The sequence below is a fragment of the Trachypithecus francoisi genome, unplaced genomic scaffold (assembly GCF_009764315.1).
Source record: "Trachypithecus francoisi isolate TF-2019V2 unplaced genomic scaffold, Tfra_2.0 Lachesis_group1, whole genome shotgun sequence".
NCBI classification, from domain to species: Eukaryota; Metazoa; Chordata; class Mammalia; order Primates; family Cercopithecidae; genus Trachypithecus; species Trachypithecus francoisi.
The window spans coordinates 105,583,579-105,610,293 of NW_022681454.1; the positions used below are offsets into that span (position 1 = coordinate 105,583,579).

At 36.1% G+C, this 26,715-nt stretch overlaps 1 protein-coding gene across 7 annotated transcripts in view; it reads right to left on the bottom strand.

The window, feature by feature from the left end:
• The window catches only part of COL25A1 (collagen type XXV alpha 1 chain), a 452,942-nt gene that overhangs the window by 275,746 nt on the left and 150,481 nt on the right, over positions 1–26,715 (bottom strand). For all 7 annotated transcript variants that reach the window (XM_033214966.1, XM_033214965.1, XM_033214964.1 and 4 more), the window contains exons 2-3: positions 15,432–15,476; positions 13,456–13,463 (exon numbers count right to left, since the gene is read on the bottom strand). In XM_033214966.1, coding sequence (XP_033070857.1) covers positions 13,456–13,463; positions 15,432–15,476 — 53 coding nt within the window. The remainder of the gene's footprint in view (positions 1–13,455; positions 13,464–15,431; positions 15,477–26,715) is intronic.

The window sequence follows — 26,715 nt, forward strand, 5'->3', positions numbered from 1 at the left end:
TGAGAACATATAGTAATACAATAAGTATCCTTTTTCAAGAGATTTATCATATTGATTTTAGTAGTATGCTACCTGCCATGGCTACTATCAGCTAACAAAGGCACATCTGAAATGATGCTGACTTCCAGTCCCTAAGCAAGAAATCTTCTAATGTAAACCATCGATTAACTGTTACCAAACTCTTCCTAAAATGAATGCTTATATTGTCCATGGAGTCTAATTTACTGACAAAATATAAGTGTATTATAAATCATTGAAAGTATTAAAGTATGTTACATCTTGGTAATCACAGTACTTTAGAGCAATAGTTTGGGCTCCAGGTAGTATAAAGAGAGAGGAGACAGATCAATTTCCAATAATAATTTATAAGAATAAAAACTTTCTATTTAAATTTACTTTTAACAGAACAGAAACCTAGAAATGACCAGGGTACTTTAGTTATTGGAATTTCTAGATAGTATTGGAAGTTCTAGAAATGAACAGAAATGAAAGAAATTTCCTACTTTTTAAGGATACTTTTTAATGACAAAATAAAAGCTTCTCCTTCTCAATGATGAATAGGAAGAGGTTTCCCAATCCAGATTCATTTGCCTTGTGGTTTTGATTAAAATCTACACATAGGAAACTTCATATTATAGGAAATGTACAATTTTTGTAGTGAATTTCTTATAAATTATATTTGTTACAAGATCAAGCAATGTTTCATTTTGTTTAAAATGTTCCAACGATCTAAAATTACCATCAGTTTGTTTATGCTCTTCAAACTCTCTTCTCCTAAACTCTATTAATATCACCAAACTAAAGATTTTTATGCTATTTGATTTTTATTTTTATTTTTTATGTTTATTTTATTTTTTTGAGACGGAGTCTCGCTCTGTTGCCCAGGCTGGAATGCAGTGGCGTGATCTCAGCTCACTGCAAGCTCCGCCTCCCAGGTTCATGCCATTCTCCTGCCTCAGCCTCCCAAGCAGCTGAGACTACAGGCACCCACCACCATGCCCGGCTGATTTTTTGTAGTTTTAGTAGAGACAGGGTTTCACCGTGCTAGCCAGGATGGTCTCGATCTCCTGACTTCATGATCCGCCCACCTCGACCTCCCAAAGTGCTGGGATTACAGGCGTGAGCTACCTCGCCCGTCCCAAACTAAAGATTTAAAAAGGATTTTTTTTCCCTCTAAACAAGCGAGCTAATGCCTATGGGAAAATAACCTTCTTAACAAATAGAACCCAGGGGATCTAGTCAGACAAAGGAATAAATTCTCATCTTTCACGCGACTTTCAAACTAGTAAACAATACAAGAATTCTATAACATTTTCTTTTCAACTCATGCCACATAATGTATAAAGTAAGTTTGTATGTAATGGCAACTCCAGATCAGCTTTCCAGACATGAAGATTCAATGATTAGAGGCTTAACTTTAATATGCAAAGTAGAGGGTTGGGTGGATGTGGAGATGGCATCAGGATAAATAATCCACATAACTGGAAGTGGAAGTTTAGGTCATTTCCTACCCAAGGATATACACAGGGCATATTGAATAATGGTCAGACTACCTGAAAGGAAACCACAAGCTGATTAGTTCCACTCCAAGGGATGGTTTTTAAAAACCAGTTGTTATTCTTCACCATTGATTAGAAGTCTAAATGGAAGGCTACATATGGTGAAAGATATATACATTCAGCCATTACCACAGAAGGGTGATAAATTATCCAGCATGCCTGCAGAGAACTCTCTAATCCACTCTTTCAATTTTCACTCTCACCTGTGAAAAAGCCTGAACTGTATGCCAATTGGTTGTTAATAATGCTGTCTGGAAGGGAGCAAGTTGAAATTGTTCCCCAAACTGCAAATCAAGAGACAAAGTATGTGTGTCTACTACAGTTGAATGGAATTATATATCAGAATAAAAGACTGTGTCTGCAGTACAGGACTGAAGTATGCTTTCATGTGTCCTATAAAATCCTTGTGCTCTGGGCAGCACAAAGCTCTTAGAATGCTTCCATTTTTTTCTCCCAGAAGAACATCATAACATAGATGTAGCTAACAAAGGCCTCCAAAAGGAAGCTTGTGATATAAAATATAAAATAATTGTTTTTAAATTTGTAGTTTCCAGATTGGGTTTCTACTCTGCCTGCCAAATACTCTCCTTCTTTCTCATGGATTAGCTGCAAAAATATGGATTTCATTTATTAATGGAAGTGGTGACTTGGCCACTTTGCATGGATTCTTTAGCTCTTCTATCTCCACTCTCCTCTTCCTCCATAGAACACAGTGAGGTATGATGGATCCAAAGCCAGGATGAGGGGAGCACACAGTGAGGCTGCCTGGCATGGTCTGCAGCGCAGCCTACTCTGGCGGCCTCTCAAAACCCTCCTGACTAGTGCTACCTGCAATCCTTCACCAGCCCCTCTGCTGGGCAGCAGAAATGCTAGCACCAATCAATGTCTTTTACGTAGGTTCCAAATGCCAGTTTTCCAGGAATATTTCATCCTCGCACGTGTCAGTAGCAGAGAGACTCTTTTGTAACTTTTCTCTAAAAGTGTGTGGGTCTGTATTTATTTGCTACAGAAAAATAAAATGTAAGACTTCCACAGCTTAGAGCGGGCCCACGTGTCACTTCTGAGCCATGTGTGCCCTAAGTCTGTCACTCTCCGTCTCTGAGCCCTTGCTGACAGCTATAAAGTAAAATAGCACAATTTTATCAGTCCTGCCTTCTTCATGGGGTCATAGTATCAAATGACCTATCTGAACGGGCTTTTGATGACTTACTTTCAATTAAATGTATTATATTATTTTTAGCCAGGAAAGCTTATCAAATCAGGCATGCATATTTACATAACACTGCCAAGTTACAAGGTTATGCACATGGAATATGAAAGCTGAATCAAGGAAATGGATAAAAGAAGAAGGAGGAAGGAATTACAGAGAAAGGAAAAGAAAGCCATGAAAGACAAGTGTGAGGGTACATCTGTGCATGTTCAGTAAGGATCTGAAAAAGTAGAACTTGAAGAGGTGTCTGTTTACAATCTTACTGCGATGGTTAATTTGATGTGTCAAGTTGGCTAGGCTGCGGTGCCCAGTTGTTTGGACAAATACTAGTCTAGATGTTGCTGTGGATGTGATTAATGTTTACCATCAGTTCACTAAGTAAAGCAGATTTCCCTCAATAATGTGGGAGGGCTTCATCCAATCATTTGAAGGCCTTAAGAACAAAAACTGAAGTTTCCCGGAGAAGAAAGAATTCTATCTCAAGATTTAACATAGAAATCTTGCCTCAGTTCCAGCCTTCAGGTCTGCCCTACAGATTTCAGACTTACTAGTTCCTACAACGGCATGAGCCAATTCCGTAAAATAAATCCCCATACCTCTATAGGTGCCCTGTGGTTCTGTTTCTCTGGAGCACCCTGAGTGATACAATCATCAAGGCTGTTTCTATTGGTAAACCCATTGGATTCTTTTTAGTCTTTATCTTATTTGCCATTTTGCAGGAACATGTGCATTCCAATCATGCCAGCAATACAATATAGAGAGAATAAAGTCCTGAGGAAATGAGCACTTTTGGACACAATGAGAAGAGTTTGGTGGCTCTCGAAGTCAATAAATATCTGCACTTAGCTGTCTTACCAATAGCTCAAACTCAAATGTTCAAACCAGAAATCTTTGCTTCCCATAACAGGCTTCTTTTCTTGAGTTGCTGTTCCTGCAGTGTCCCCCTCTATCCCCACTGGAGATTCATCCTTCCCTTCTTCCTCTGGGTGACTGTTCGTGTCTACTCCAGCAACCTTATAGTTCTTTCATGAAACAGTTTCTCAGATGAAGCCCTCACCATCAACCCCTACCCAAGTCTGCTCTTCTGTCTGTATTCTCCATCTCAGTGGTCTCACTATGATTTGCCAGAATGAGGACTGAGAGCCACCTCCACTTCTATCTCCTCTTCATTCCTACATCATCACACATTGTCATTCCTACCTCATTAATGCCACCTAAATTTGCTCCAGTCTCTACATCTTCCCTGCTGCCATTCTTTCCAGATCGTTTTATGTCCCCCCGATTAGCTGCAACAATAATCATCTCTCTCTTCCTATTTGTCCTCCTCCTTGTCGTTTAGCAGAATGGCCTTCTCCAATGTTCCTCTGACCCTGCCACCCTGCTCCTTTAGCCCTTCTAAGACTGCATACTTTTAGGGTAACCAGTTGGAATGGCATGCAAAGTTCTCCATAGCCTCCTCCTGCTCCAATCTCTGATTTTACTAGTTACTTCCTAATCTCTTTCTTGAACTTTACATTTCAGCTTTATTTCATACACCACTTCAAAAAATGCCAGTTTTTTTCTTTCTTGGGTTCCAAAGGCTTTGAAAATGCTAACCTCTTGGAAAATACACACTACTTTGATTTTTCACCCTGACAAGTCCTTCACTGATCTCAGATCCACAGGCATTCCTATCCTCTCCATATCTAAATCTGGATTGTATTCTCTACTGTCTTCCCACTGCACCTTGGCATATCCTGAGCATACTCCTCTCACAAGATTGCTATGTTTTTGTTTTGTTTTGTTCCTCTCTAGATGATAAGGTCCTTGAAGGCAAAAGCCATGTCTTATTTGCCATTTATCCTCGTCATATAGCAGAGGGTGTGGTACGTATTAAGCACTCAGTATTAGTTTGGTGAATGAATCAATGTGAGAATATGCATTATCTTTTAAATAAATCTATGAACTAATTATTAACAATCCTTTAAAGTCTCTCCTGTCTCTAAATTCTATATTCCATCCTTTTATCTTTCCTTGACCATACAGAAATACCTTCTTTAAAAATTATGCAGAAATAAGAACTAGAGATATGTGTGCATATTTGCTTGTGTGTGTGTATATCTTTGAGGCCAAAGATATTAGCAAGTAACAAAAGATGCATGTTTTATTTCATTTAACCCTATGCAAATCTTAAGGATGCATGAGAACTTGTTTCAAAAAGTGTAATAAAAGTATCATTAATTTTTAAAAACATAAGAACATCTAGGTAACCTGGAACACTTTAGATTCCACATCTTGATGTCTTTTTAATTCCACAAAAACAGAAACAAAAACTTATTTAATGATTAAAGAAGGGGATTCTTTCCACATTATAGTCCATGACCCAGTTAAGACCAAACACAGCACTTAGTTAACTTAGACCAAATGTAGGCCAGCTTCATGGTGTCCACATAATTAGAATTACGCAGAAGCCACCCTTTGTATAAGAGGAATCACAGCATTTCACATAGCTAGTTTGGAAGAATGGGAACATTGAGCCCTTCTCTGGTCACATGCTGCCAAAGATTATTAAATGTTTAGCCATTCATGAGGAAACAATAATCATTCACTCATTTGACCTTGTTCAAAATATTAACATTCAAAATGTGTCTAAGCTGCTTTGTAACAGCGCTTTATTTTCAAGTGGCTTTCTTGAATATAGCTAGTTATTGCCTCACAAACCTGCAAGAGTCATATAATTACTTCCCTAATTAGTCCCATAAGATATTTACAGGTCTGCATTAGGCAGACAGCCCTAGGAATTCAGCAACATGACTAAGTATTTGGTCATAAGAAAGCAAAACAGGAAGCAGTGACATGACACCCTATTTGTTTGGACACTGGACATTAGAACGGTACACAGGTGTCCAATCATCAACTAACAGCAAAGACTTTAAAACTGAGGCATTCCTTTTAAATTTTCCTTTTAGAAATTTTGACTGCCTTGTACTGTCTGTTTTGGTTTTTATTTTTTAATTTGAAAAGAAGCAAAGTTAATTTTACCTATCAAGTATCCTGGGGAGAGAAAGGATTCAGTCCTAAACTCTCACTTTTAAAATGTTATCGTTTCCTACCATAAGAATGGCAGTGGCTCACTCTTCAAGCCTCATGAAACTGACTCTAAAAGTGTTAGCCACTTTTTTTCACAGAAGTATTGCTTAAAATTAAACTTTATCCTGAAACAATTGGGAATATGAAACCAGACAGATAACCAGAATTGTGCCTAGTTGAGGAGGTTACCCTGGACCCAATACTGTTATAGATCTAAGCCACTCCATGGCAAGAGAAACGGTACAAGGAAAGAGAAGGCCGTAACAATGAATACAGGTGCTTACAGATTTGAGAAATGCTGAAAAATAAAAAGTCCTCATCATCAATGAGATTATGAAGTAATCTGGAAGGCCTGGATCTCATGACCTGCCATTAATACCTTTCTCTTTTTACAGACTACCCTTTAACTTTTACGTCACTCTTTTTTTTTTAAATCCTGGTCCTTTAATTTTTTTTCTGTTCTAGGTTTCTAGTGATAATAGTTTTAATGAATGTTCTTCTCTAAAATGTTACAAGACTGAGGCCACATTATTCCCAAGTGATGATTTCTGGTTCTTTTTATTTCTTCAGGAATTATTTCCAGTCGGGCTGTGGAGACTCAGATCTGTGGAGACTGGCTGTTTGCCAAATTTGTTTACTTTTCCTTCTGAGCCCACAGCTACATTTCTCTCCCTCTCTTGCAGTTAGGTATGAACATGTGACTTGACTCTTGCCAAAGGAATGTGGTCAGAAGAGATATAAATCATAAAATCCTAAACTACCAATAATGGTTAAAAGAATCCTCCCATCTGACCCACCGCTCTTTCCTTATCTATGGCAGTGCATCCATGCCCAAGATAGCCTTGGAACACACATGTTAAAGATGGCAGAGTCTCCAGCAGTCTGGGCTCCTGCAAGGAGCCTTGCCCATCACTATGCATAAAACATGAATTTTTACTGTGGTAAGCCACTAACATCTTAAGGTCCGTCTGTTACAACAGCTAAAGTTATTCTAAAGCAGATGGTATCCAGAAATAGACCATAAGAAAAAAATAATGTTGCAAAAAAAATTGTCAATATTTTTGTATGTCTATTTCTTCTTCCTTGTTCCTTTTTAAAATTTTATTTTTAAATTTTTTTTTTTACTTTAACAGCCTTACTTAAGCTCAGTTTGCAGCTCTTTGCCCCTTAATGTTGTCACTTCCAGAATTCCAAAATTCTGCTTAACTTGGCACTACATCTACAGAAACGATAGCAGAGGAAGCATTAAAACAGACTGCCACTAGACACAGTGCCCTCTACAAACACGGAAGCCCAAACCACTCAATACAGAAGACATGAAAAGATACTAGAGAAACTCTTCTATGTACACATTCATAGTTATATTCTTTTTCTTTTTCTGCTTTCTGGCCTAGAAGACAAATCAGTGTGCAGGGTCTCAAAATGAACAACCTGAGTTGTTTATTTGACAAGTGACAGCCTGAGATCATGACTGGATTAAGAAAATGTGGCACATATACACCATGGAATACTATGCAGCCATAAAAAAGAATGAGTTTGCGTCCTTTATAGGGACATGGATGCAGCTGGAAACCATCATTCTTAGCAAACTATCACAAGAAGAGAAAACCAAACACCGCATGTTCTCACTCATAGGTGGGAACTGAACAATGAGATCACTTGGACTCGGGAAGGGGAACATCACACACTGGGGCCTATCATGGGGGGGGGATTGCATTGGGGAGTTATACATGATATAAATGATGAATTGATGGGTGCTGACGAGTTGATGGGTGCAGCACACCAACATGGCACAAGTATACATATGTAACAAACCTGCACGTTATACACATGTACCCTAGAACTTAAAGTATAATAAAAATAAATAAATAAATAAATAATAAAACTCTACCCCCAAACAGCCTTTCAGGGCAAATTAATTCTCTCGCTTTTGCTTCTTTGGTTTGTTATGGTGACTGTTATAATGACTGAATTGATCTGGCTATGCTGGTATTTTACACCCATACTGCCTCCTACAAGATAAATAGTTTGTTCCCTCCATCAATAATCATAACACCCGCCGGGCGCGGTGGCTCAAGCCTGTAATCCCAGCACTTTGGGAGGCTGAGACGGGCGGATCACGAGGTCAGGAGATCGAGACCATCCTGGCTAATATGGTGAAACCCCATCTCTACTAAAAAATACAAAAAACTAGCTGAGCGAGGTGGCGGGCGCCTGTAGTCCCAGCTACTCGGGAGGCTGAGGCAGGAGAATGGCATAAACTCGGGAGGCGGAGCTTGCAGTGAGCTGAGATCCGGCCACTGAGCTCCAGCCTGGGCGACAGAGCGAGACTCCGTCTGAACAACAACAACAACAACAAAAAAATCATAACACCCTGTTATTATAGAAAAAAATAACAGTTACTGCACATTGAAAAGCACACTCTTTGAGTCCAAATATAAATGTTTAAATATTATAATAATTAAGTAGGAATATAACAAAGGAGTAATTAAAGGAATATTTGCTGAAAAACTTCAAGAAAATTTTATACCTAGTTTTCTTAACTCAAAGAGGCAAAGCTCATACCTCCACATGATTTGCTTCTGTTAAATGATAATTAGATGATTTACGAGTTTGTTTTGAGTAACTGGCAGTTTAAAAGAGCAGGCATAAGATGTAAGGTCTACAAATAACTTAAGAGCTTAATATGAACCATACAGGATGAGGATAGGATAAGATACAACAAAGAAGATGCTTACAAAGAAGGTGGTAGCACTTAAACCTTACTTGCCTGAAAAACATCTTATGGAAATATGGGGGACTTTGAAGAGGGACAGACCTGGGTTCACATTTCAGTTCTGCCTCCTGCTAGATGTGCATGCACCCTTGGGTATATGATTTGACTGGTCCAATCCTCAGCTTTCTCCTCTGTAAAATAGGTATAGTAACTCCCTAGGTCACAGGGTGGTCTGAGAACTGGTATGTAAAGTGACACGTGGTAGGTAGCTGCTATAAATTGTAGTTATTAGTATATCAGGAAAAGACATAATTTGACTTAAAAATCTTATCATTTTTTCAATATGCAGTAAAGGTATCAGAGGTTTTCATCTAAAAGTTCTACTGAGATTTCTTGTCCTAATTCATCTACCACATTGGCAGAAATAGCATTGTAAGCTTAACTTGGCCAAGTCTGCTTCATTCATCTGTCAACAAGATTCTAGGGTTCAAACCGAGATGACAATTGTTAAAGGTGGACAGGACAGAGCAGGCTGCACAACAGAGTCGTATTTCACACCTCAGAGGGTTCTACACGACCAACAATAACATCATATTCCTGTCAGTCAAGCATCATTATAGGGCTTGATAGACTGATACAAATAAAACAGCCAGTTAAAAAAAGGTCTCCTGGCTCTTTTCTGGCTATAGTTACAGGACTTGCTTGATTCTGTGACCTGTGAATTTTAGAATAACACTTCTTTTTGGGACAAAGAGACAGAGAGACTGCACCCACTATTGACTCTGAAAAAGATCAAAACTATATGTAAAATTTGCTCCATTTAAAAACCCTAAAGTCATTTTGTAAATTTTGATCAAACTCTCTCTGCCTCCTATTAAAGTAAAAACTTATTTTTAAATGATCCAAAATAGAAGGTACCATTTGACAGTCACATAATACAATGGACTGACAAATCATTCTAGCAGAGAGCTAGATGCTCAAAGCACATGCATAGAGTCCATTAGAACAATATTCCAGTATGTGTTACCTTTATGAGAAAGAAAATAGAAAAAAGTATCTGATGTTCACTTAAAAACAAATTACATACATTGTCACAAAATTGTTCTGTTGCATTCATTTTTAGCAGAGACTCCTCTGATTGTGTGTGTGTGTGTGTGTGTGTGTGTGTGTGTGTCAAAATAGATAAGGCTGAGTAATAAGCTGAAAGCTTCCTAGAGAGTAAATTGATACATGGGATCTAATTCAAGTTGTATTTCAAGTTTAAATTATAAATGATCTCAATATGCAAGACTACAAAAACTGACAAAAAAAAAAAACAGTTATATATCCACACATAATTGTAGTGGAATAAATCCAAGTTTCCCAGAACATTCTAAGTAAAGCTGTAAATATATGGTTGCTAAATTAAATTTTATCATTAATACTTTTTTGTTTCTTTTAATCTTACAGGGAGATCTGCCATTATCCCCTGGGCCATCTAATTTTTTATTTGTTCGTTCATTTGTTTGTTTGTTTGAATTAGTGCCCAAATGTCTCTTGCACTGTTGGAGCACATTCCACAATGAAGTGAAAGTGAATGACAGGAAAATACACATCAAGACCCCAGATTACACTTTCTAATCTGTCTGTACACATGAAGCCACAACACCATGGGAACTGCGGGCCAGAAGGAAGTTTGAGAAATTTACTTGACATAGATTTTGTGCCAAGGATTGCTCACCAGAAGCAAGACTAACTTCTCAGACCAATTTTGTGCTTTATATTTAGAGTGCAGAATGGAGGTTAGGGCAACTGTGATTAAGATGACAATATATCCCTCGATAGCTTACTTGTGGAGACAGTTGAATAATGTTTTAAAAGATATAAAGTAGGACAATACATTTCTCTAAAAATAAAATTCGTAAACTGTCAGATTTTAGTTCAGGCAAAAGAAGTGAAAGGAAAAAATAAACAGTTGACTTTAAACAGCATGGGTTTGAACCACATTGGTCCACTTATATGCCAGTTTTCCTTCTCTGCTGATAACAAGACACCCCTTTTCATCCTTCTCCTCCTCAGACTATTCAATGTGAACATGGTGAGGATGAAGAGTTTTGTGATGATCCACTTCTACTTAATGAATAGTAAATGTATTTTCTCTTCATTGTGATTTTCTAAATAACATCTTTTCTCCAGCTTATTGTAAGAATGCAGTATGTAATATATACAACACACAAAATGTATATTAATTAACCATTTGTGTTATCGGTAAGGTTTTCTGTCAACAGTAGGTTATTGGTAGTAAAGTTCTGGGGAGTCAAAAGTTATCTGTGGATTTCTCACTGAGCAGAGGGTTGGTGCCCCTCACCCTCACACTGTTCAAGGGTTAACTGTACATAAAATTAAGGTGATGTAAAAATAGGAATAGTCCCTAGAAATTCAAATTGTCAGTAATTGGGTATTGTCTCTAAATAAACATATTGCTGATAGATTTATCTAATTGCAATAATTCCATAGTTCATTAATATTTACTCTGATATAAAAAACATGCCAGAAATTTGTTATAAAGCCACATATTCTAAAGCAAAATGTGATGGAAGGCAGATACTTTTTAGATATTATACATGGAGATTTAGGAATTGGAAGCTCAAGAGGATTTCATCGTAATGTATTTTACCCACAAGGAAGCCCATGATATTGCATCCTAAGTACTATGGTAGGGTTCTATTTTATTAGTAAAGATAGCATAATCAATGTTTTTTCTCTTTTGTACAATCAATGTTTTTTCATCTTATCAAATATAAGCAACTTGAATTATCTTCCAGTCAGTATGGAAACTCATGATTATACTTTATTTATTGGATTTGATGCTGTTTGCCAAACATATTATAACTTCTTTAAAATGTAGTCAAGGTGGGACAGTATCCATACTTGTTTTAAAAATTAGCCATTTTGCATTTTTGGCCATAATTTTACATTATATGTGATTATTTTAATCAAAGAATATGATTTCACTCATGGCCTGACAAACCCATGTAACAATGATCCATATTATAACACAACTATAATTCATAAGGAATGGAATAAAGTGGTAAACTGAATCGATTTGAAATCAGACATATCTAATTGAATTTCAACTTTGCAAATCCTCTAGCTGTGCAACCTTTAGTAATTAACCTCTATGAGCCTGTTTCCTCACTGAACAATAGGAATGGTAACATCAGAGGGTTGGTGTGAGAACAAAATGAAATTATACATGTAAAGTGCCTAGAATACTGCTTGCCTTACATTAGGGGCTTAATGCTAATTATTTATATATAATAAGAAAAGGAGGAACAATTGACATCTTTAGGTAGAAAATTTGGACTAACGGCCTCAAGAAGAAAGCGAGAACTATATGGTTGCTTGAATTTTCGAGGAATCAAAGAGGAAGTACTAGAATTCTGAAGAATTCATAAGGCAGAAATGAGATTTAACTACCTTTAGGTAGTTAAATCTCATTAGCTAATGTGATCTCATAGCTAATGTGGATTCCACAAAAAGAAGCCTTGAACACTCTACTCCAGCCGTAACCTCAGGAGTTTCCTCTGGGTAGTAGTGGTTTGTTACTTACTTAACATGAAGAGACTTAAGTATGAAGCCAAAAAGTAAAGACTCTTAGACCTAGGGCATGCCATCTGCCTAGCATTAAGCAAGAGTTGAAAGTCAGTTACAGAAGCAAAGTCATTTCTAACATGATTAATGTTCCATCCTTGAACGTGGCAGGAAGACTGCAAAAAATATTTGGAAGCCAATGTTTCCTCTGAATAAAGTAAACGAGTATACGCTAAGCCCCTCTCCCTGGACCATGCTGGCCTGATAGGTAAGTTGCCAATGTGGAGTCTGCAAACCCTGGAGCAAACTGGCTATCCAGGATGAGAAAATATCTCAAGGCCAATGATCATTGCTACCGTAAATGCACAGTGCACCGTATAAACACTGGGGTCAGATACAGTTATCCAGCATATTACTCAAAAACACATCTAGCTCAGAGCTGACAAGATAATCTGTTCCTGTGAGTGCAAAGCAGACTGGAATGCTGCAGCTATGACCTACTCAAGGAAAGAAAAAAGAAAGTGAAACTCTCCAAGGGCTCCATCTCATGTTCTTTATGCAGGCAAAACTCCAACAGACTTCAAAAGAAGTGTTGCCTAAGGAGGGAGGACTGGTCCGAGCTCACTGGGGGTATCATTTCCATGATCATGTTGCCATCTACATTTGGTAGACTGGCAAATGCAAATATTTCAGATACAAGTTTAAATAGATGAAAAAAGAAGTGTGAAATAGCTTGGAGATTTCCTTGCAAAAGAAACCTCAGAATTCCAGGAAAAGGATTTAAAATCAGAAGCTTCATAAGTTATCCAAAAATCCCACGAGGGTATTGGTGTGTGATCATATCAGAAATAAATGTTTTTCATCGTATGTTCTCACTCGTAAGTGGGAGCTAAGCTATGAGGATGCAAAGGCATAAGAATGACACAATGGACTTTGGGAACTCAGGGGAAAAGGTGGGAAGGGGGTGAGGGGTAAACAACCACAAATAGGGTAAAGTGTATACTGCTCAGGTGATGGGTGCACCAAAATCTCACAAATCACTGCTAAAGAACTTACACATGTAACCAAATACCACCTGTTCCCCAATAACCTATGGAAATAAAAAAATTTAAAACAAATTTAAATGGACATATATTGCATTCTAACATATCACATGATCACAAAACTGTGTATTTAAAAAATAATTTTCCAAACTTTAAGTACATTCTTAAAAGGTCAGTAACATTTTTCTAATAGACATATAGGCTATATTTTGGTGTTTTAACAAAGTTTTAACATACGTGATCCTGATAAATGCAAACAAGCCAAAGTGCAGCAAACGTACTTACAGGAGGACCTATCGGGGGAGCAGGTGGAGAGAGAAGAAGAGGGAGAGAGATGAGTTAGTGAATACGCAAAATATTAAAATCAAACAAAAGATATGAGCATAATCATCAGCATGATATAACAGACATGGAAGTTTTTAAAAATTCACTGATTCTTAACCGTTTTTAGGCCATGGAGCCTTTGAGACCATTTCAGAAAAATTTATAATTGTACACAAAATTTTACATAAAATTTCAAGTGATTTTTAGATTGTCTGAAGCCTGTCTATGAATTACTGAGAGGTTCATATATCTTAAGTAAAGACTAATTTATAAAAGTTTAGATAAGTATGAATTATGAGAATATTTGGTAATTTATGATAGAACAGTCACAGAGAATTGATATATAACTTCTTGAGTTTGATAAAACAGCCAAATGAGAAATGTACCTATTATTTGTCCTTAGAATTTTTTATTCGACACTATTATAAATATATAAAAGTCTAGTTCCTCATGTTTATATAAATTTCTTTAAAACCATCAAAACAGGCAAAGTCTAAGACAATTTTAAATATTTCACATACCATTATGCTCAATTAAAATACCAGTTCTAAGCAGCTAGGAAGTTGGAAATTGGCTTTTATTTTCTATGAAACTTTGTATAAGCACACATTTTTCACTTTTTCCCCATAATCCTCTTTCTTTTGACAACAATCAAAGATCATTTCTATGATTATCTGATTCCACTAATGTTTTATTATTTCTTCTTCCTCAAAACAATTTATAAAGTATCCTCTATCAGAAGACTTTACACTTTGTGAAGGAATACCTACACAAGTTTCCAATTATTTAGATTCAATGAGCTTTAAAGGTAGCTTTTGATAACACTCTTTAAAAAAAAAAGCAACTACACTGCTCAAATTAATAAATTTTCATAAACGCTTTTTACTTTTACATCTTTCTTAAAATGGAAGAGGACATGAGGCAAGAAAATAAACTACACATCAATCTGCTATCAGCTCTTCTTGATAGGTTAATGTTTCTGTTTCAATACTTAGTAATTGATTATTTTTAACATTGATAAATATTTAGAGAAAATACTGAAAAATAACAATTTACGGCATGCTAGAGTCAAATCTTAAATTACTTTATCTTGCATGGAAGAATTAATGGCCTCATAAGACTTTATGTGGTCACTTCCCAAAAAAAAGAAAAACGGTAAGTGAACTCATTTATACAGATCACCTCAGTTTCAAAAGAAATTTTACTTGACTTTTATGTTTTACATTGGAGATTTGTTTTACATACAGGGATTTGACCTGAAAGCAAGAATGTCCTGAAGTAGGAATCAGGACAATTGGTTCTGTTTCAAGTTCTGCCTTGGCCAAATCACCTGACTGCTATGGGTCTCCATTTCCTCAACTACAAAATGGAAATTCTGGATTGATTACTAAGGCTCCTGTCATTAACAAAATTCCATGGTTGTACAAGAAGGATAACACATTCTCAGATTTTGAAAACAATGAGAGTAAAAGCATGACAAAATTGTGCCAACTGGATAAAATAGCAACACAGCTTTCTAAGACACGTGCCCTAGTGTCCCAAGGCAGATGTTTTTGCAAAGGACCTACATTTACTGACCACCTACATAGATGGAAACGTGGCTGATGCTATCACACTGTGTGCAGCTGAGAAACTCTCCGTTGTACACAGAAAGGACAGACTTAACTTGACCCAGTAAATAAGCCCCAAATGGGTACCAAATGTTACTGAATTGCAATTAACAATACTTTGCAAACTTCCCCTTTTTGCAGTTTGATAGAAATAAGAAGATTTAAAAAAAACAAAAACAAAAACAAAAAAAAACTAGGTCTAGCAGAGAAGATTTAAACGCACATATACAACCTCCAACAAGACAATATTATCATTAATTAGGAAGAACAGATGCCGGAACTTAACCAGAACATGAGTGACATAGAGCAGCTGAAAGAGAGACTTACCAGATTCTCCTCTTCGGCCTCTCTTACCTCGTTTCCCTGGAGGGCCTGAAATACAAAGGATAATGTTTTGAGTGTAGTTTAACTTTTTTTCCTGGTTCCACCAAAATGGCTAGTAAATAATTTATATATATTTTCTCATTGTTTTTATCTACCAATTTCAAGAAAGAGACCAGATATTTGTAAAGGTCAGTACTGTCTTTCGTGTTTCAGCAAAACTCTTAAGGTTCATTTAATTATAAAAGCTACTCTAGATACATGATCATCCAGGGTTACTTAACACCAATGATTCAGAATTTTTGTTCATCCTGCTTTAATATCATCAGTAAAGAGAGTTTGCTAAGAAAATTGTTAGTGTTGAGTTTTATGTTTCTAAGGAATATTTCTTTTCAGTATACGAATAATTAAAGTACTAATTAATCATTTAAAAGTACTAAGTCCAAATGATTTATAGTTTCTTTTCAGTCAGGTCCATCATAATTTTCTGAAAATGTTTAGTTGGCAGTTAGTTAAATGTGTATATTAGTAACGGAAAATAATCCTTAGAAATATTTATGTCTCATTAAATGTGAATATATTGGAATTTTACCGATCAACAACCACCTGAATAAAATCACAACCTTTTTAATAGGGCAGTATTTAGGTAGTAATTATAGACCTGATTTTTCTACAAGGGCAAGGTCATTATTGTCATTCAATAAATAGTCAGCCTTTATGATGATCCCATTTTAAAAGCAGAGAAATAAAACTTCTTTTTTTTTATTTTTAACTGGTGAGTTACCGGTAAAGACCACCAAGCTAGTATGTATCAGACTTAGCACAAGATTCTAGACGTTCATGGCTTTCAAGCCATTATTCTCAATTATATAATTTCTGTCCTCATTTCCTTGGGCAGGAGTAGCCTTGCACTGAATTATGATTCAGGCAAATAGAAGAGAATAATTAGCCCACAATGAGAATTGAGGTCTTATAATATTTGCCAGGAGAAGAAGGCCAAGGAAAATACAGAACTGCCTGATTTTAAAGAATGAGCTGCTAAGTAGGACTGATGACTTCCAAACTTTAGAAAGTTCAAGACACAAGCAGCACAGGCCTTAGTATCCAGACGACTTTCAATGTGATCCTGAGCTACTGGCTCCCACATGGAAACACTATCATGGGAAATAAAAACATCAGTGGGGCAGTTAGTTTCCTCCCAATCCCTTACACAGAGTAAGTCTCAAACACACACACACACATACACATAGAGACATAATCTGATATATAAAACTTCCTTAAGACTAAGAATTATATTTTTTCCAGTACAACATCAGTTAAACTAAGAACTCTCTAGCAACCACTATATACTTATAATGTCTGTGGTTCACATGGTAGGACCATTAGAAGCCACTGTGGAAGAGATGACAGATGAGAATTTTCCAAAACTGAATATACTAGTCCTATGATTTAACTTATATTTCAAGTGGCATGTAAAAATGGTTCACCCTAACCATGTGGAAGGAGAAACTTAGGAATATTCAAAGACAAAAAAAAAAAAAAAGTTAGGAAATACCAGAGGGAAATTATAATGGAAAGTACTTTGACTGACTGTTGTCTCATCTACAACAAAGGTGCCAGAAAGGCCCAGCCCTGATTTTTACAACATGACTTAGAGGCCGCTAATTATTACTTATTTATTGGGAATTAGCTTCTTTGCCATTTTCCCCCTGAAGAATGTGTCTTTCAACAGTAGATTTCATCAAATAAAAACAATAGATTGCACAAATGTTTAAGAAATAACTTGAATACATTTTTATTTTATTTAACAGAGAGAAGATTATGAAAAAAATGATTAAAGAAGCACTCACATCTTTTGAAGAAATCAAAAACCAAAATACTAATATTTCTGAACATATCTGGATTAAATATTCAATCAGAAGGTTTAAAGAAATGAATGAAATGCTGTGGTAAATCTGCTTGTCATATTGAGAATTGAAGAACAGGATGCAAGCAAACTGAAATGGCATTTGGCAAGACAGATATCTATTGAATATGGTAGGGTTTTACAAAGAATGTCATAATATTTGACAGAGAAAATGAATTTAAACTAAGTTATGAGAAGATGGAATATAAACTAATGAATTTACAAAGAAAATACTGGATTTAAGAAAAGCAGGTTATAATTATTATTGGAATCAGAAAACTGCAGGGAGCATTATACTGAGCTTGGTGAACTAATAAATTATACAAAACTCTCAGAAAAGTCTAGGTAAAGATCTTACTTACAAAGAGAATAATCTGATGTTTGAAGAAGTCTACTGTGCAGATCAAATAATTTGATCTTGCTTCTGAATTTAAAGACAAAAAGAATAATAAAAATGAAATGGATGAGACGAATTTGGCAATGGATAGCTGGCAGAACAGAGTGAGAAGATAACAAATCAGAAAAGAGAAACCAGACAAAACTGATGTTAACAATTGTCACAAAAGATAGTGGCCATTTCCATTCCAAACTGAGTAGTGAATTGTTAGCCAGGCATGAGCTGTATGAACACATACAGAAGTTGGAACATGGTTCTCATTTACTAAACTTGGCCAGATCTTTGCAACAGAAATTCTCAGTAAATTCTATCAGCAGAAAGACATGACTCTGCAAAAGAAACTGGTTCAAGAATATGAATGGGAACAGAAAAAACAGCAGCTATCAGCAACAGAGGAAGTGAAAACTTACAAGCAGAAAATTCATTCAATGAAGAATGAATTACAGAAAACAGAGAGAGATGACAAAACCAGATTGCTCTTCAGTGTTAGAAAATTCAGGACAATTGGTACTATCCATGCTTCAGAAAGAGTTCTTGCTAAGTTTCAAAAATAGATGCAAGCTGTCAGCCTGAGACAGAATTAGTAAAAATTTGCCATCATGGTAATTATTTAAAAACCAGTGACTATAAACCCAAGTTCAGACAGACCCAGTTCATCAAATAACAAAGGAAAGCTTCCTAAACCATTCCAGTTCCTCACTAATGATGTACCCCCCTTGATAAGGCTCTTCTCTAAAGTTAGATATGTACCTAGAAGGAAACATATGCCCCTCTATGGGCCCTCATATGATCGTGAGGGTGGGTGGTTACTGGACGTAGCTGGAATACTCTTCCCTGGCTCATCAGATGAATTACCAAAACCTGTCAATTCTACCCATATTACTTTGATCTGTTCACTCTTCTCCACTCCTAAGAGTATAATATTTCAAGGCTGAGTTTAAACGTAATCTTTCTTGGCACTCCAGTAACAGATTTTTTCACAGTGATGTTATTTCTCTTTGAAAATATTTTTACCTTTTATAAACATTTACAATAAACACACAGGAAGTATTTAGAGAAAAGTTTCAGAATTCATCATTGGCTAGGTGTTTTGTTTTGACCTCTTGTTTTCTATTTCAACACACATTTCTGGCTGGATCTGCTTTGCAGAGCAGGTATCATGTGGATAAAAAGCAAAGGGAAGGCTCACGCCCTGGGTGATTGTGCTTAGGTGTGTGTTGTCATAAACACCTGAGAATAGGGAGAAGATGGCTAGCTCATTACAAGAATGGCTTAACAGTCGCCACTGACACAGGTCCATTAGACAACACATTCCTGACTGAATGGAGGAGGTAATTAATGAATATAAAGACACACACTAGGTGTTCAATAAATATCAGCTCCCTCTTTTACTTTATTTATATTTTCTTTTTAGTCCATTGTGATTCTACTTGATAATTTTATAAAAGTTGACTATGTATGTGAACAAGATTGCAAGAGATTAATATCACCTTATAATTATACTATTCAAAGAGGCAATTTAATATACTAAAGACAACATGGAACACAGAGTTAAAAACCTGTGGATTTTTCACTGCTGTGTGAATTGAGCTGACTTTCAACTAATCTCTTTGATTTTAATCTGCTATCTGGTAAATAATACTCATTCTGCCCCATCTGTATGATTATTGTGAGGATGAAACTGTAAACTGCTATTACATTACACTAAACAAGTATTTCCTTCATTTTTCATTCATGTGTTGAAGCTTATAAACCATTTCTGTGCTATATTACCGTCATATTCATCAACAAGAATAGTAAGATTTTTAAACACAGTAAGATTGCTAAAATAGTAAGATTTTGACACATTCTAATAAAAAGCTGAAACTTAGAAGCTTCATCCCCAGAAGCACAGGGAACTTTAAGTACATTAGATAAAAAAAATCATAAAATACCTCAAACAGTAGAAAATATTCCAAAAAAAATACTCTTATTCAGAGTTTTCGAGGCAGAAAATGGAGATGTTATGGCAAAGGAAAGGGCAGGAAACTTAACTTGTGATCTGGGAGGGACAGAGTGAGGATGAAGCTCTTTGCAGATGGAGCAGCCCTCTTGATGGACGCATGCTGGGGTAGGGAAGTCTGGAGGACAAATGTGTGCAAACCCAAGATGCTCCTCCACCCCAAAGGATCCCTGAACAGGTCGCCAACAGCTGCAGCTGGCTCTTGGGAGGGAGGAACCTGTCTGGGCAGAGGAGACAGCGGATCATCCTTTCTCAACCAACTTCCCCCATCCTCCAGCTACGTTCAGAGACTAAACCAGGTTTGCCTTCAGGTCCTCTGGATTAACCTTACAAGCAGGCACAGATTAATTTCAGCGCTCTCCCCAAAGTCCTCCCACCTGTTTGCTTGCTTAATGCCTGAAATTCCTTCAAGACGGACCAAAGCCTTTCATTCCACAATTAGAAGTAAAAGGCTTAAATGGCAATGCCTGGTAGAAGTAGAACACTAAAATTTATTCTCTCCATATTCATAAAATGTCTGTACTACAACAGACCCACGAGGTCATATGAGCCAAAGGTTTTCATGCTCTGCTTAGAATCTGGACCATCAGATCAGCTCCAGATTGCCATACTGAATTGCAACCGTTTAAAGTAAAACCTCCATGGCTAAAACAAGTGTATAAATGATTCACATTTCTGCAAATGTAAAACTGAGCCCAACAGAGGTGAAAAACCTGCCCACAGTCCCACACAGCAGATCCCAGCTTCCTGATTCCAAACCAGCAAATGTTTGAGGGACTATTTTCTTACACATTATGAAACTAATAAACGTATTCAAATTAATTGTTTGCTAGTAAGATTTTTACTGTATTTTAGTTAGAAACAACAAAAATTGTTGCCAAATTTTTATTTTTTATAACCTAATCAGAGCAACATAATTTTAATAAAGTAGCTCATCACACTGCCTGTCAATTTCGAATTCACATTCCGCAGACACAACCGGCCACAACCAGCCCCAACTTTCCAAAGTACTTTATCAATGGTCCACCTTGTATTTTTCGAACATCGCTACTTAGACAGATGTATTATTAATCCTTGTGACAGCCTTCCACTAGACTGTAAGCTCATGAAGGGAGAAATTCTCTTGTTCATCCTTGTATCTCCAGCAGCAGGCATGAGGCTGACCACTGGGAAACCTTTAAAGGAGCACTGCCTATGAGCTATTTGATGCACACCAACGTTCATACTCTTATGGCAAAAACCACAATTACTTTTGCACCAACCTAATACATTAATTTTTTAGAAGAAATGACTTTTTTTTTTATTCAGGAGATTTATTTCCCAAGATTTTCTCAATCAGCATGTACTCTACTATACATAACACAGGGTTGTTTGTTTTAAATTTCTTTTATGTGTATATTTTTGTTTCAAATTTCCTCAAGTTTTAATTTCTGTGGAATGTCAGTTTATAAACGAAGTTAATCATAATAAATAATAGGAAATAATTTCAGCTTACAATAGCCAAGTTCCATAACTCTCACTACAGAGTATTATTCAGATAATACAGTAATCATTTTAAAGATAATGAGTTCAACTGAAAATTTGGAAAAGTCTCTCTCCTTTATTTTTAACAATACAAAAGATATACTAACAAATGTTTGAGGGACTATTTCCTTATACATTATTAAAGTAATAAATGTATTTAAATTAATTGTTTGCTAGTAAGATTTTTACAGTAAGAAACAACAAAAATTAAGTCGCCAAATTTTTATTTTTATAACCTAATCAGAGCAACATAATTTTAATAAAGTTATGAATATTTATAATATACTGTTCCCCTAAAGTAGATTTGTTTTGTAAAATTCCAAGAGGATATTTTTTAAATCAAATAAAAATACCAAATATTTAATTTTATGAATAGTCCTTTCATAAATATGCTTATTTTCAAGCTTTTATACCAAGTGATTTATGATAATTCCACATAAAATTTATAAAACATAAAGAATATGCAGAAACTATGTTCACCAAATGAAGATAAAACACAATAAAGCCCATGAAAGGTACAAAAAGATTAAAAAAAAACTCTCTTCAAGTGGCTAATAAATTATCAGTATATACATTAGACCACCTAAAACCAACTGAGAGGATATGTATGTGTGTACTGGTTTAAATGTAAAATGTAATATTCGTTGGTGTAGTAGTCAGTGCTTTAGAAGAAAATGGGCAAGTTATTCCAGAATATACTTCTCATGTGGAAAATTTTTTGTTTGACACAGTCTTACTCTGTCACTGAGGCTGGTGACAGTGTAAGTGGTGTTGAACATCGCTACTTAGACAGGGTGCAGTGGTGATAACAGCTCACTGTAACCTCAAACTCCTGGGCTCAAGCAATTCTCCTGTCTCAGTCTCCTGAACAGCTTGGGCTATGGGCACACACCAGCGTGACCAGCTAAGTCTTTTATTTTTTGTAGAGACACGGTCTCACTCTTGCCCAGACTGGTCTCAAAGTCCTGGTCTCAAGCAATCCTCCTGCCTTGGACTCCCAAAGAGTTAGAATTAAAGGTGTGAGCCATCGTGCCTGGCCTAAGAGAGTTATTAAGCAGCAAGGTATACCCTTCTGGAAAAGCATGTTATCTTTCTCATGAAATGCACTGAGAGCAGGACTCTTATTTGTTTCTATATTTTTTTCAATTTTATTTATTTACTTGAGACAGAATCTTACTCTGTCACTCAGGCTGGAGTGCAGTGATGTGATCTTGGCTCACTGCAACCTCCACCTCCTGAGTTCAAGCAATTCTCCTGCCTCAGCCTCATGAGTAGCTGGGACCACCACGCCTAGTTAATTTTTTCTTTTTTTTTCACATTTTTAGTAAAGATGGAGTTTTGTCATGTTGGCCAGGCTAGTCTCAAACTGCTGAATTCATGTGATCCACCTACCTGTGACTCCAGAAGTGCTGGGATTACAGGCATGAGCCACTGTGCCTGGCCTCAATTTGAAATAAAGTGAAAATTTTCACAATTGCCATTAAGATGTTTTAAGTAAATACAAACAAATTACATCAGAATTGTGGTAAATCTAATTCTCAACATTATGTGATCATTAGAATTATTTTTAAATTGGTTGAGTTTCTACTCCTGTGGAGAGAGGTCAATAAACCAAAATTACCTTCTAAAACTTATTCCCAGTTATCGCAGTGTAAATTTAGTTCTTTGTGGTGCTAGGATTAAATGAAGCATGTCAAGTTTAACTGAGAATTAGTTGATATTTATTAATTTCATAAGTAGGAAAAATTGATCACATTCATGAGATAACTGGGGTCTCTCACAAGGACATACTGGAAAATACTACTGCACTTAAACAATAAAAGAAATGGATTTCCAAACTGAGTGCAATGTTTTCTGGGCTTTATATCAATGCTTTGTTTTCAGAAATGGAATTCCAGAAAATGAGGGGTTATCTTTGTTGCTGTTTTTAGTATCTAGATAATAAATATAGTAGAATATTCCATAGAAACTGTTCAAGACTACAAACAGCCTCGTGTTGCAGTTCATTGACTTTAATGAGGTCTGATGTGGCACAGTTGTTATTTCTATCATTCTTTTCCCACACATAAAGTGTTTCATTATTATGGTACTAGAATGTTTTACCCCAGGATCCTACAGGGGATTTATCATGACAGCTTTTTTTATTTCTACTTGTGGGGAAGGGGGCTGCAAAATGTCAGAGAGTAGGGGTTGGGAAATAGGAAAGATATGATTCTTTGTGAGATTACATGCTATGTAACAAGAGTGACTATTATCTATATAATGTAACATATTAACATGAAAAACAGTTTCCAAGCTTGCAGAAAAATATTTTAAATTAGCTTTGCAGATTACATGTTTCTAATGGAATTGAGAGTGGTAGACACCTCTTTTAAAGATAAACAAAAATGTTAAACTAACAGAAAAAAATAAGATCAACAGTTGAATGTAGCTTTTCAAATATTCAATAAATAAAATTATGTTAATTTTTATTTATCAAAGATTGAAATAATCTTCATGGAAAATTTTAAAAGTGGGCTAATAGAAACTAGGATTTGTTTTTATTAATGGCTTTGTGACACCACAAGCTTTTGCCAAATTTCCGATGGATGAATTAAGCAGCACCACACACACCATTACACATATGTAAATAGCCCAGATATTTAGGCGGGTGCTAAATTAATCATTTAGCATGACGCCAAAATTTCCACCCAGTAGTAAAAAGACTCATAGAATAATAATACAGAACTGCTTTAACACTCGAAATGAGTGATGGAAAATGAAAAAACAGAAAGGCAAGACAAAGCCATTCGAGTAAGAGTAGGAGTAGTTCAGAGACAGAGGGTAACATGGAAGTCTGGAACCAGTGAAATAAGCATGAAGGCATGGGCATACTAAAACAATCAGTGCAGGAACGATAGAGTAAGATCTGTCTGTGGAAGCCAGAGAACCTAGTAAGCCCCTGTATCATGTGGGGGAAAAGCACAAAATACTAGGAAATAATACAAGGGACAATGATGATGACTAATATTTATGAGTGCCACCACACACCTTGCACTGGGCTAAGCACTGTACATGCTCGGTCTCACTTATTTTTACTAGTTGTGTGATCGCAATACAATTTTAGAAATTTAGACGATATAGAGAGGTTAAAAGATTTGCTCAACAGCACATAGGTAGTAAACAGTGGGTTAGGGATATATATCAAGACAGCCTGATACTTCGATTACAAATGCTGAAACTAACAATTTGGTCACTTATTAAACACACTATAGATCACTGTATTTTCTGATACAAAAACACACAACTGCCCGAAAGAAAATAGGAAATTTAAGTCACTTAGAAAAAATACGTTCATGAGTATTTCTGAAGCCCTTTATTTAAAATCTTTGTTTATAGGCTTATTTTTAGCTTTTCATTTTAAAGGAAAAATAATCATGAGAAATCACTGGCCAACAGTTAATAAACTTTTATTTTACAAAGTTAAAAAGACAGTGTTCTCTTTTCATACACTGAGAACACTCATGGCTAGCCTAAGGGAATGTGATTAACACATATTTATGTTTAAGCTCAGTTAATATGCTCTTACAGCATGCACAGCAGTTTTTACCCAGTCTGTTATATATAAGTATTTAAAGTGACAGAAATAAGAAAAATATTGATCTTTTAGAAAGGAGGGATATTGCCTGTCTTATTCATTATTGTATTCTCAGTATCTGGCACATAATTAAATGTTAAATAGATGACCTTTTTTACAGTAGTATTTCTGCTAGTTAAAAACAAAACAAAACAAAACAAAATGACAGAGTACAACTTCTGAAATCAGCCATAAGGTTTGAACCTGTCTCTTCAACAATTTAGCTATGTGACTTTGGACAAACTAACCTCTTAGAACTCTTGTCTTCATCTACAAAATGTCAATAATATCTATCTCAGACTTGTTCTGAGTGTCAAGTGAGATATTTTACTTGTGAGGTACTGAGCACATAGCAGCTGTGGAGACACAGCATCTGTGCCCATAAAGGCAAGTGCTACTTAGGAGATATTTAGGTTAGGGGACTTGACTTTGATGAATTAGATAATCGGGGAGGAAAGAGCAACCTCTAATCCTCTTCAGCCTACAATCCAGCCCTCACAAGGTTCCCAAAGTGACCTATCTCTTCTTACCATCCTTCCATGGCCCCCTTAACCCCCCTTCTTTGCCCCCTTGCCATGTCAGACCCTAACAGTATCACATAGCGTAATGATAATGGACATGAACTCTGGCAGATGAGGTAAATCATAGCATCTATTTCATTTTTGTGAACATGTTAGCAGTTGGTCCATTTACATACACGTCTGGCACAGAGTAAACATTCTTTAGATGTTACCAATTGTAATGCTTTTTCACATCTCTGAATGTTTTTCATTTGTCTAGGAAGTGCTTTGCAGATGGTACCTTCCACACGTTGGGTGCTCAGTACCAACTTAGACTAAATATTCCAAAACACCAACAACAACAACAACAACAAAAAACCATTACCTTCTTGGAAAAATGAGTTCATGGCTTTCAGAATTTGGGCTGTCATTCACCCAAGCTTAAAATATCAAGGTAATTTTTTAGTCCTTCCCTCGCATTCTTGGGAAATTTAGTGTTTCATCAATATTTTTCCTTGAAACAACTCTTGACTGTCCCTTTGTTTTCATTCCCAATGCTGATGCTATAGTTTGGGCCCATACTTTTCAACTCAAAATGCTTACTGGTCTGTCTCAAATCCACCTCCATAAACTACTAGGGTAATCATTTTAACCTATTTTCATCATGCAATTCTCCAGATCAATAAGCTTTCATGCTACATAAGGGAGGAAGTACTTACACATTGGTCCAACACACAAGGTTTTCTCCTATCCAACAAATCCAACTCAAGTCTCCATACTACCTAAAAGAGTCTGTCTTGCCTAATCCTTGGTCTTTCATCACTCTTGTGCTCTCCTTACTTAAATTTAAGTTCTAGAAGACATAATTGAGGACTGACAATCCTTTCGCCTTTGCCATGTATTTGGCCCATTTTTCTCCTCTAGTATTTTTTCCAGCATACCCATGAATTGATTCTTGTTGGGATAGAAATTCTGCCTTCTTCACTATCACTACCAGGTTAATACAGTTCAATTTTAATAGAGTTGTTAAGTAAAAACACAACATTTTTAAAATTTTACTCCATTACCTAAATAGGAATAGGAATAGATTTCATACCTCAAACTATAGTTTAAGGAGGAGCTGCTATTTTGTCTATTTAAGGAATTAATTTGCTCAATGCTATGATGTATTTGGAAATGTCATGCATATAAAAAGTGCTCTATAAAATGCCAAATTATCTTGCTAAACTAACTGAGAACACAGTGCAGTGTAGGTTAGGATTACAGTTGGCCTCCCATAGAAAATGCTAACATAGGTGATCTTCACCAGAAAATCAAATCCCATTTGACCATTTAAAAAGATACT